This window comes from Arvicanthis niloticus, chromosome 18, assembly GCF_011762505.2.
Source record: "Arvicanthis niloticus isolate mArvNil1 chromosome 18, mArvNil1.pat.X, whole genome shotgun sequence".
In the NCBI taxonomy this organism is placed as follows: domain Eukaryota; kingdom Metazoa; phylum Chordata; class Mammalia; order Rodentia; family Muridae; genus Arvicanthis; species Arvicanthis niloticus.
The window spans coordinates 26,014,090-26,027,158 of record NC_047675.1 but is presented as its reverse complement, the minus strand read 5'-3'; the positions used below and the strand labels follow the sequence as shown (position 1 = coordinate 26,027,158).

The window sequence follows — 13,069 nt, the reverse complement described above, 5'->3', positions numbered from 1 at the left end:
TATATATAGGGACATCCTACTATGATTGCCTCACTTTGCCCATATCCTTAATCTCTCTCCAGAACTTCTGTGTTTATATACGATGATGTTAATTGTATGATGGTTGCATCTATATTAAAAATCTGCACCCCATTTTTTTCTTATTTCAAAAACAACGACCACTTTTATTGAATTTATACTGTATTAGATGATATACATAGTTGAATTGAATGATTGAAAGTACCTGGATTTGTAACAAAGACGTTAAATTTTATATATCTGGTATCAGTTGCATATCTTGTATCAGTTTATATAAAGAATTTCAAATCTTATTTTCATGCACTGTGAGTTCCTGGAACCTGATAATTTGAAGTAGCAAAGGAAAAGCCATCTAGCCCTGTACTACTAAACATCTAGTGTTGAGTTGTGCTAGCTGACTGTAAGGTTGCTTGCTAACTCATTTTCTCATTGATTAGCCATTCTTAAGAAAATTTATCATGAACTCAAACTGGCAATAAAATATGAAATAGAAAACTTTTTAGAAGCACCAAGTCTTCCTGACACAGTCCAGATAGATGAGAACATTCAAGTGATTAACTTGTTCTACCAACTTTCCTTCATTGTACAGCCATGTGATGTTATTACGGTTTTACTTCTGATCTTAACATATGGCTGAATGTATTGCTTACTAACAAATTCATATGACTCACTCCTTATTGTCTGTAAGGAAGTGGAACCTTAAAAATTGGGATAATATTTAATAATATGGAAGTTAAATAACACTGATATTTTCTAGTTTTATGATTTTACATATTGTTAGAGATAGATCACTTGCCATTTCCCTTCAGCTAGTTTAAAATTATATTTATTGATCAAATTTAACAATTATCAATAAACGTATCAATCCTTAGGATGTATAAAGAACCAAAGTTTGTGTTTAATTTATTTTCAGTTGTCTAATCAATCTCTCCATATATATATATGTATATATATTTCATAATTTTCCATAATTTCTACCTGAGTTAGCAAACTGTGAGTATGGACATAACATAGAATAAAGTGGAGGAGCTGGTAATGAAAAAACCAAAACAAGCTTTTAATCTCCACACTTGCTTGTACATACATGCAAATGTAGCTATGTAGCTATACACACATGTACATTTGTACACATATGAACACATGCAAACACACACACACATACACATACACAGAAAATCAGAACAAATATATTCTGAGCACATTTCTTGTCTTAATCACTCAATTTGACCAAGGGGATAAACAATGAACTTTGTTCCAAATACCTTAGCACCATTCTAAATAGTTTAGGCTACAACTTCTAGTTGCTGATGACATAACCACTAAACAGTCATGAAGCATGCTTTGGAAGAAAGGCTAATTGTGCAGCACTGATTTTATTAATTCTTACTAACTGTGGCTTCTGAGAAACTCATTGAGTTAATATGTAAAATATCAGCAGCACAAAAATAAAATTACAAGAACCTAGAAATGTCTGAAACTTTTATTTTAAAAATATGTTGCAGGAAATGATAGTATAGCCTGCAGATATTTCTGAACTTTTTTTTAAAGAGTCAGAGTGCATACAGTATGTGGGACAAACCACTTATCTTTCCAGATATGTTATAGCTAACATTGGAACGCCAGTAGTTTACTCTGTTTTACAGGAAATTTCCCTTTAGTCTCATCTCAAATTACTAGGGATTAGAAGATTTTATAATAAATACTTCCTCATGTTCAACATCCTATTGTAACATTTCAACCCTATGTTGTGGAGATGTTGAATCTTTTGTAAATTCTTCAATTCTCCGGTCGAATTGAGATGGACTCTTTAAATCTCTATTGGATGACTAGTAGTCATTATCTTAATTTTGTTTATTATGAATAATTACTAAATCAAAAGTTATAGTTTCACCTATTGTTTTATCAGGGAAATTATATTTAACTAAATGTCAATAACATTACATGGCTTATGGTACTATTTCAAACACTTGCATGATAATTGACAGAGGATTCAATAACGATATTTCCTTTTACTTGTCTTTGAATATAGTATAATAGATACATACACAATCTTCAATGAATAAAAATCTTTAAAGATGGAAGAATAACTATTTATTCAATGACACATATTTATCTACTTCTTCAATTCACTATACAGTTAGTGCAGAGGATGAGAAGATAATGTTGTTGACTACATTTAAGAGAAAATTGTGTGTCACACTACGCTTAGTAATCCCTACTTCAAATTCCAAGCTACATTTCAAGCCCTATATATTTTCCTTAATGTCTATTTCGAGGAGTTTTCTCAACTGCAGAACTATTTTCATTTCTATTTGAAAATATTATTTTAGCAGCATGATGCATGGTACATATATCAAAATAGATATATTTTATTGGTTTATTTACTTATTTACAATTCAAATGTTATTCCCCTTCCCATTTTCCCCTTCATGACCCCCCTACTCCCTCTTTCTCCTCCTGCTTCTGTGCGGGTGCTCCCCCATCCGACAACCAATTTCCACCTCAGCACCCTAGCATTCCACTACACTGGGTCATCAAGCCTCCACTGGACCAACAGATACCTTATCTATTAAAAACATTTACTATGGTATGAAGATCTACATGATTTTTACCAACGTGGAATAATTGAAACCCTAAATGATTACTTAAAATGATAACACAAGAAATGATCATGACAAAATAAAGCTTCAGAAATGTCTAGTTAGTCTAAGTTTAGCAAAAAATCTGTACTTTTTCCAATAGCTATAAATAACATGTTACCAGCACACCCTGCATTAGCCTGACTTTGTTGTTTTATATTGTATCTTGTGGCAATGGCTAATTATCATAAGTTGTCTAATAAATGTGATGGATTGTCCAATTAACTCTTCATCAGCATCAGTTTTTGAGGATGTTACCTATTGAAACCGATGGTGGTTTATGACCTCCATGTTGCATATCTGGCTAATTGCTCCTTGGACAATAATTATTAAGTTTCCTATGCCTCATTCAGTCATTTTGCTTTACAAATTATGATGCCACAGGGTTTCCCAATTCATTTGGCTTCACAACTATGAGTCACCCGGGATTACTAAAGATCTGCTGTAGAAGGTACACATCACAGGAACCTTGGAAAAACTTACAGATCTCTCTGTTCTGTAGGTTTTCCATCGACCGTCACACTGACCTGGAAAGACAGTTCAACATCAATGCAGATGATGGGAAGATAACATTGGCAACTCCACTGGACAGAGAACTAAGTGTTTGGCACAATATCACCATCATTGCTACTGAGATCAGTAAGTGTTTGGCCTTGTTTCTTCCTTGTGTGTATGTATTTGGTACCCTCTGAACACATGGTAAATGGTCTACTTAGTCTAGCTAGTTTGGCATTAAAATTTATTTCATTTTTTTTTTCACAAGAATCTTTGGAAAGAGTCATCGCAACACAAAGCCATTTACACTGTAGTAAACTGACAAATGTAATTAATATATGTTTGAAGGAAACATTTACATATCTAAATAGTTTTGTATTTTTAATTATAGAAGCATTACGATTTCTTTAATGAAATTCAACATGATGTTCTCTGAAAATTATGTGTAAAATCTGCTCTCTTATAGGGAATCAGTTTGCAGTTTTACTAAAATAACACCTCTGTCTTTGATTATGTAGGGTGTTTTACACTTAATGAAGCTACTACAATAGCTACATGCTAAAATTTCATTTGAGACAATCTTTGCAAGCTTGCAGTTTTCTTCACTAACTTTTTTATTTAAAAAATTTGTGAAGGGGGTATTCAAGTCCCCAGCAACCATGTTCAAAGCCAGGTATAGCAGTGTATATCTGTAACTTCAGTGCAGTGAGGAAAGATAGACAGATCATGAGAGTTTGCTTGACAGTAGGTCTAGCTGAAACAGCTAGATCAAGGCTCAGTGAGAAATCTCATGTCAAAATGTAAGATGGAGAAATGACTGAGGAAGACACCACAGAGTCAATCTCTTGCCTTCATATATGTCTATGTTGGCAAGTGCCCAAGTGGGCACTGACACATGCACGCGTGCACATATATACACCATATATACACACATAGAGAACTGTAAATAAAGCATTATTTTCATTTTATTTCCAAGCAAAATACACATTTTATAGTACATATATATGTTTCTGTAAAAAAAAAAAAAAACATGATAAAGACTTCAACACTGGACAAAGTCAAATAAAATGACACTAGAATCTAGAAAGACCTATGGAAAAAAATATGAAAATGAAGATAATATTAATAGCCTTGTTTTTAATCTGTAGCAAAATAAATTTAAAGGGGGGGGCATTAGAATAATGGGCTCTTACCTATGCATACCACAGAGACGGTGTAGAGGTAAGTTAGAGCTGTACATTCTAAATGCCACTCTTTGTTTTCTGGTGGCAACTATGAAAACAAGGGTGCATTCCTCAGAAAGAGGAACGGATACCCAGGGAAAGGAAGAACACATGTCTGAGCTGTGAGGAGGATACCCTGATTGGAGATTGTTGAAAACAGTGCTGTATCTGGATGCAGCTGGGGCACAGCTACCATAACACTGAGCAGACAGAAGGAGGGAGATCTGAATTACATCCAAACATAGGCTACATCATGAGACCCCTTTCAAATGTCAAATGCACACGAGTGAACCTAAAGACAGAAGAACAACATCTGTGTGGGTGAAAGTATATTTACGCTGAAAGAATGTCTGAGTACTGATGGACACAGGCCTTGGAACTGCCCTCTCTGTTTTCAGATATTTTCTTCCCTAAAGCCTTAGTTTGGCTGTAGTTTCATCCTTTGCAATGTTAAGGGAACAATAAAACGAAGCACATCGTTTGCTGGTCTGGGTTTATTAGAAGTGTGAAGCCCATTCAGAAGTGTACAGACATAAAATACTTATAATTTATAGTGCTGAAGTGCCATTATCACCTTTAGTCTCTAAGAGAGAAGAAAAACTATGCCTCATTACATTAAAGACCATGTAAAGCTTGAAAGAACAAAAATAGTTTTGGATAAAGGATATAAGCAGTACTTACTTTTAAAACTAAAAACTTTCATGAATAGAGTGCAATCTATTCAAGTTAACCTTAACCTGTGCTCCAGTTTTAATGAGAATGATTCTTCCACTTTAATATTCATCAAGGATGTCCCAATTATAAGCAATCATGTACTTCATTCTAAGGAACAAAAGTAAATGAATTCACCAAACAGGTGTTTAAGAAACATTTCAGGGCAATCTAGAAACAAAAGGTTCATTTTCAAGGAATCTCAAAATGTGAAAGACAAAGGAAAACAGATGTTTTGGGGCAATGAGCTATTAACTTCAGGAAGAAAAGAGTACCAAACCTCCATGAGGGAAGATGCATGCCCATTTCTTACTTCAGGAATCATTGAATCTGTCGCTCTTAGCACCCATGTATTCAGTGTGGATACTGCAGGGAATAAAAACACTCAAAGTTCTGCAGTTTTTCCCTCCCTTAGCCCTGGAAGCACCTACCTGTGAATGAGTATACTGAGCTGGGCTGATCCAGAGAGAGAGTTAGAGAGGTGAGAAAGACCATGAGTACCTGAAAGGTAGCCTGTTCATTTTATTGAGGAGAAAAAAAATGCCAACAGGGACATTCACTTAATGAACATAAGATGTTAGTAAAAAAAAATGTTATGTAATAAAAATAAAACATAGCCTTTCCTGTAATAGTGAGATAGCTGGTTAGTATTATCATCACTTTTATTATAAATATAAGAAAATCAAACTATAAAAGAAGATTGACAAAACAATATTTTTCTAATATATTTTCATGGTAAGGACTTAGATTTGTGTCTGACAAAATTTGCCCAGTTGGTTTTATACAGAGGAAAAGCACAGGGCACTTCTTCCTTCAAATGATCTCAGCTTCACTGAAAACTTTAGAGAATTTGAAGTTGATATACACAGACATGTGTAAATCTGTTGAGATAGGATTCTCTCTGTCTCTTTGTCTGTCTTTCTGTCTCTGTCTCTGTCACTCTCTGCTTGGCTCTGTCTCTGTCTCTCTGTCTCTCTGTCTCTCTGTCTCTCTGTCTCTCTGTCTCTGTTTCTCTGTCTCTCCATCTTTGTCTCTATCTTTCTGTCTCTGTCTCTCTCCCTCTCTGTGCATGTATATGTGTGTTTGTGTGTGTGTGTGTGTGTGTGTATGTGTGTGTGTGTGTGTATTTTACATGTGTGCATATTCAATTTGGCTGCAGCTACACTGTCTGGCAAGTGCCAGTGAGTTTTCATGATCCTTCGACTCTCTCTCACAGTGCTTAAGTTAGTTTAAGGCATTTTGAATTTAGGTCTTCCTTGGTTATACAGCAAGCACTTTACTCTGTGACTAATCTCCCAGACCCTGTATTTAATTTCCATTAACTTGGTGACTTCTATTGGTTTATTTTACAATGAACTTACAATGACTTTAATTGGTTCATTTTATCTGAAGCAAATCCATCACACAAAAACTCTTAAATACAAAAATATAGATCTATTGTCACCCTTATTTATAGGTTTTGTTTTTGCTTTTCATTCATGTTCTTAATACTAACAAGAGTGAGAAGATAAGATAGATTTTTAAATGTTGCTTTTAAAGTAAATGTTAGGTTAGATGAAATAAATAGCAAAGCTGTAAATATACAATTATAACTGGGAGATAAATTATAGATAATAGGATCACCAGAACTTAGACAAAGTAGAATAACTAGGAATACAACTAGAGAATTGTTTTGACTCATTTTTTATTATGGAGTATTGAATGCAATATTTATCTTTAAAGCCATAGGCCCTATCTTAGGAAAAATATTAAAAATGTGCTTATTTAATTTGTCTAATATTAATATTAAATCTATCCAGGACAACAGAACCCCTTAGGAGAAGGTTCTAATAATGATAGAGAAATATTTATTTCCCAGAGAACAATTGTAAATTCCTCTCTGGATGCTTTTTCATCAGACAAAAAGAATTAAACAAATGAAATTAAGCAAAGAAGTGGGTTTTAAGGAAGTCCATCTGTTATCTATTTTGTGAATGGAGATATCAGCCTTTATACTCTTGTGTCAGATTAACTTAAATGAGGCTAAGATAGCTCTCTGGGTGCATTACCAAAGTGTTTCAGTGATTACAGATTGAGCCTGCCTTCCTGATCAATTGGCACATCTCATGAGACCCATGTGCCTGCAGTTAGATACCCATGTGTTATGAGAAGATTAGGCTGGGTACTAGATCTCTGCCAGCAACCAGCTCATCTCCAGAAACTACCCCACATGGCTGGTGTTTATCAGGACAGTAAGTACCCAATTGTATTATAATGTGTTCACCAATTTAATAGTGAAATGGAATTATAAAAACTTTAGAATGCATTTCATCCTTAAAGCACCCTTTGAAAGTAGGTACTGCTATACAGAGAGCCCAGACAGTGGCACACAGAGATGTACTGAGTTAGTTGTTTAAGTATTTTATACAAAGCAAAGGTTTGGTGTGAGAACAAGTACAAAGTCATCAGTTGGATCTGCTTTCCTCCTCCTCTGCCTTCCTGTTCAATTTGACATTCCTGTCATCAATACCAATTTCCTGAAGTGAATGAAGGAACCAGCTTTTCCCTGGAGTGAAGAAAGCATCAGAATATTAGTTGGGAGATTTGTATATATTCATATAGAAAAATACATTAGGGGCAAGGATATTCCTGAGCATGCCCAGTTAAGATCAACTCAAGAAGAATACATTAGACATGTTTAGGGTCTGCTGAGGTCAGGGTCACCTAACCCATACTGAAATTGTTAAAATGGATGTCTTACAGAAGGACTTCTGGGATTATCTACCTTGCACCATAAAGACAGTGAAAATGAATGCCTCTGGGCATACTCATCTTTATTCCAAACCAGTTAGTAGAACAAACAATGAAAGGACACTTTGAAGGCACTTAATGTATACAATCACACTGTATTTCAGAATAATATTAAATTTCATAAACAGTCAGCCTCTTCCACCCAAAGTGCTGGTACTTTTATATAAAAGAGTCTTACTTGCTTAGCAGTTAAGACTCTGTAACAAAGGACAATTGCATATTGTCAGAGCAGGCTATCTCATGCTAACGTTTATTAAAAGGACAACATGATTTTTTTACACTGGAATTTTAGGTCCAAATGAGAGATTGGAGAAGAGATCAAAAGACACAGTGTGGTACACTTGAAGGGGATTATGGTTTTCATTGAATACTCTCAATCCTATAAACTTACTGTTTATAACAAATTAATAAGAAACTGGAGTGGCCGCTCCCAGTAAAGAGCATTTGTTGCTCTTGCAGAAGACCCATGATTGGTTTCCATCAACCATTTGGCTACTGATAACCTCCTAGAATTCCCCTTCCAGCAAATCCAATGTCATCTCCTGATCTTCTTCAGCACCAGGAACTCATGGCATGTACACTCTGACAGCAGTGTATACAATATGCCATAAATACAAATAAGAAAAGTAATAAAAATATAAATAAATATGGAGTGGAAATTTAATGAAAGATACATATCTGTTTTAAACTTATCTATATCTCAATACATTTCTCAATTTAGTGAAAAAAACTAGTATGAAGAAACATAAAAATAGGTAGTTGTTGGAAAACAACAATTAAATATACAAAAAATTAATCCATCCCTTGCAATACCTACTTGTCACTAAATTAGATCCAGAGAGGAGAGATTCCAGCAGCCATTTTTTCAATGCTTCATCCTTCACTGAATTTATAAGCTCTTAAGAAGGGGACAGAGAAAGGTGGTGTTTGATGTTTGTTCTTTTTTGGTTTTTCTTTGCCCACTTTGTAGGTTTTCATTATGCATTAGGATGAGAGTTGAGGCAGAGCTTGGAGATGAAAATTGTAAATTATAGATACAGCTATAGGAGAGAAATGGGATGTTTGAGGACTTTGAAGAAATTGAGCTGCTTAGAATAGTCTGGGTAGGATGCTTCCACATGTACTGAGCACCAATTTTAAAGACTGTGCTCTGTGCAAGACTCGATGGTGTGGCTTGGAAAGAAACAAAACTCTAGAACTCTGGACCTGGGAGCTGGCAATTATCATGTACAGAAAGCATACTACTGGTGGTTACCTGAAAGTATTCAAAGCAAGAAGCATATAATTGCCCATCAAATTAATTTCTTTGAGTTAGTAATAATGCATTGCTCAGGCTCACTACAGTGAACTGCACACAATACTGCAAATGAAGCTTTTCACTAATGATGGGTGAATCTCCAAGGGAAAATGCTAGTTTGATAGTACTTAAGGAATGATGCTTCTTGGCTTAAAGCCCAGTTGTTAGAGTAATTGCTTCATCTAACAGTTGCTGTGTCCAACCTAGGATGCTAAAAAGTGTGTAGATGATGATGATGATGATGATGGTGGTAGTGATGGAGGTGGTATAGTAGAAGTAGTTGTAGTCATAGTCATAGTCGTAGTAGTAATTTTATTTTGGACCACTTATGGAGAAGTTCTAGAGGTTATAGGACTTAAACCTCTTTTGGTCCTGTCTTATTCTTATAATTTTAGGCATAATATTTCTTCATTTTTACTCTCAATTTTCTCAGTTGGGAAGTAGAACTCAAAATTACGTTTTCAGTCATATGAACACTCAAAATTGAATTTGAAGCTTTAGTGCTATGGCTCTGAGTGAAAAGTATATTGATACACTTTGAAAAGTGATAAATTCTTTCTGTTTTTTAAATAGTTAATCCAGTTCCTAAAGTTTGATTTATTTCTGATTTTAAGATTATGCACTTAACTTATGTTATCTACTCTCCATTTCTTCTCCTTCCCCATAGTGAAACAAAAATAAAACAACAACAAAACCTTAGAAACAGATCAAAGCCTGATTGTTATTGATAGGTGTAAATTTTTGTGTGACACGTTTCTTCACTGACCTCCTGCATCTCATGCCCTTGGTTCAGGCATTGTAGATTGACCAGTTGTTTAAGAGCATGGATCTTAAAGTGAAGCAGGCACATACTTAAGTACTTATATGCTAAGACAGACTGATTGAATGGGAGGCTTCAGGTTTATCAGTAAGAAAGTGTGTATGCTCCAGTGTGCATCTTTGCCTATCATGAGGTCAGGCTAGAACTTCACTGGGATCTGGAATATTTTGAGTAGAATGAAAGTGGAAGATAAGAGTTATAAGTTTCCTGTGTACTATAAGTGTCCCTCTCGTCCAGAGCACTAGTAAAGTCTAAGTGAGTACTCTTGTAATCCTGAAGTTTTTAAAGTGTATCTTTAAGACTATAAATGGTTAAATCACCCACTCCTGCAACATTATGTTATTGCTGTGTTTTGTAAATTGGTGCTTTTCCTAGAGACTTAGCAAATACTTAAGAAATGCTCACTAGGTAAAGGAGTAAATAAGGATATAAGACAATAACACCATTAGGGAATACCCTGGTGACTTCTGATTCCAGACAGACACTTTTAATTGACTGGTGGAAATTAAACTTTAAATATATACCACTCAGTGATTAGCTGCAAATTTCAAATTTCAGGCAGAAAAGCACACGGGTATTATTGGTATCTAGATTCTTAGGTCATTTTTTTTTTCATAAGTGACTGACACAGTCTGAGGGTCAGGTGTAAAGGTACACTCTTTGAATAAAAATTATGGAACATTGACTGTACATACAATGGCTTCTCATGACATATCAACTAATCTTGGGAATAAGAAGCAATAAGAAATATGTTAGTGGAGAGGACTCTAGGGTCTCCTGTCACCTTCCTGAAAAAGCCAGGCATACTGATCTAGTAAACTTTATTTCTCCTCCTTTCAAGAGCCCTGAGGCAAGCCTCAAACAATGCCATCCTGTAATTCATTACCTAACAAGTCCGCTTATCATTTAATCTGATCTGTATTGAGCAAGTGGCAGTGGGTTACAGAACAGCAAAGTCCGAATAAAGAAAGTAAAGCATGTTTTCTGATTACAGGAATCCTTAATCCAAAGCTCTGGGAGTGAGGCTAAAAATATAGCCTCTGTTCCCCCTGAATGTCCCCCAGCCACCTGCATTTCAGAGCAAGCCAAGTGGCCTGTTATAAAAATACTAGATATTGAAACTATCATAACTTGTGATGCTGTATGCAGTCAATCTGTAGTCATGTATATTTGTATTATATTTAGAAGCTTGAAATCTCTCTTAGGACAAAAACTACCCTCAACTGTAACTCAAGTAGAAAGACTATTGTTTACTACAATGAAGTACCACACCAACTCAGTTAATAGCTGCCAAGTGTGTGTCCCGAGACACACACACACACACACACACACACACACACACACGTCAGCTAAGAAATAAGAAACTACTAGTATTTTGAGTTTCAGTGATTTAAGAAGAGAAGCTGCATCGAACTGTAATAACACCAAGGAATGATGAAGTGTGCTTTTAGATGTAAAAGCCATTCCCAGTCAAAATAGCCAAAATCCAGTTAGCCTTGCCAACACATGGCATTTCTTCTCACAGGTTTAGTAATTCTCTAAATTTTCATAAATACCCAAATACCAGGAGCAGACAGGGTTCATCTCATTACAGTATTTCATGCCCCTTGACTGTGTGTTCAAATTAAACTCTACTTTGAAGCAAGGGGGCAGGATTAAGCCCAGAGTATCCTCTGAAAGTGAGAAAATAAGGAGGAAGTAGATATAGCTATAAAATAAATTTGAACAAATTCTTGCTACTTTTTGTTGTGAGGCAGGAACAAATGTACTAATACATTAGCAAAGAAAATAAGTATTCAGGATCTAAGAATACATCCTGGAGCAGGATAGTTGATGAATAGGTCAGAACATAGAGAAAGGGGCAGGGAACAACATATATGAACCAGCATTTAGAATCACTTAACAATGATTTCAAGTAAGTTCCCTTTTTGGACTAATGCTGCTAGTCTCTCTATAAAGAGTAAAGCTACAGGCCTGCTAATCTTTATTCAAAATTAAAGTAAAGCTGGATTAGAGGTGAAATTGAGTAAACCGAAATCTACTTTGTTTTGAACGTAATGCTTGAAGAACAGTAGATACTTGTGGAGACTGTAAGTCCTATTGACTAGGACATAGAGAAGTAAGTAGGAGTGTCATGCTTGCTCTGTGCTGCACAGTGCTCTAATCTTATCTGTGCTTGCTAATATGATTAACTCTCACATGGCTGTGAGTCAACACCATGCTTTCTTCCTCCCAATAAAGCTAAGATAAAGTGCAAGCTTCCCAGATTGATTGATGACTGTGGATTTGATCTTAAATCTGCTGGAGTCTTAATACCAATTTCTGAATTGTATTATATATCTGCTCCTGAAGATTAATGAAGAACACTTGACTCATACAGATAAAATTTCGAGTGGGTTTCTGTGAAAACATGTTTTTGTCTGCTCTCTCCAGTCTTAGGTGTCCAAATCTTCATAAGCGAAGGTCAGCAATTTCCATTATGCAAAGGTTCTCTGATCATTTCCAAATTTGAGAATTCATATCGTTTTCAGGAAATTTTTCATTAGAGATTATGAATCATGGAGAGCAATGTTAGACTTTCTTCCCACTAAAGGAACTGAGTGGGTTTTGACGGAATAGATGTGACCCAGGTGAACATGAGAAATTTAGCATTTACATCTGTTAAAATCTGCATTGGAATATTGAAGTTTAGAAAGCCTTCTTCCTTAATTCTGAAATGATTAAACTCTTAATTGGGGGCTAATATTTATGTCTAAGTGTTTCTGCTACCTCCTAGGGTAAGCCAGGAATGACATTGCAGTTGGCACCACATCCTCCTATTATAATTGAACAGTGAATGCAAAATAATAGTCAAGAGAGTTAGACAGAGAGTAATACTGGGTAGAAATTGTGGATGAGAATGGCTTAGACACCATAATCAAAGACATATGAATTCCAAGTGAGCTTCTACTTGCAGGTTTTTTCCTGTATATAAGCAATTTCCATGACCTAATTTGTTAATCAGAGAAAATAAAATTGTCATATTTAATAAGATATGGATATCTCGGATATATCGGAAATTTATATGTAATATTAC

General features: G+C 35.2%; 1 protein-coding gene across 4 annotated transcripts in view; it reads left to right on the top strand.

Moving 5' to 3' along the window:
- Window positions 1–13,069, top strand: part of Cdh8 (cadherin 8) — a 367,867-nt gene that overhangs the window by 244,465 nt on the left and 110,333 nt on the right. For all 4 annotated transcript variants that reach the window (XM_034522729.2, XM_076915701.1, XM_076915702.1 and 1 more), the window contains one exon: window positions 3,160–3,296. In XM_034522729.2, coding sequence (XP_034378620.2) covers window positions 3,160–3,296 — 137 coding nt within the window. The remainder of the gene's footprint in view (window positions 1–3,159; window positions 3,297–13,069) is intronic.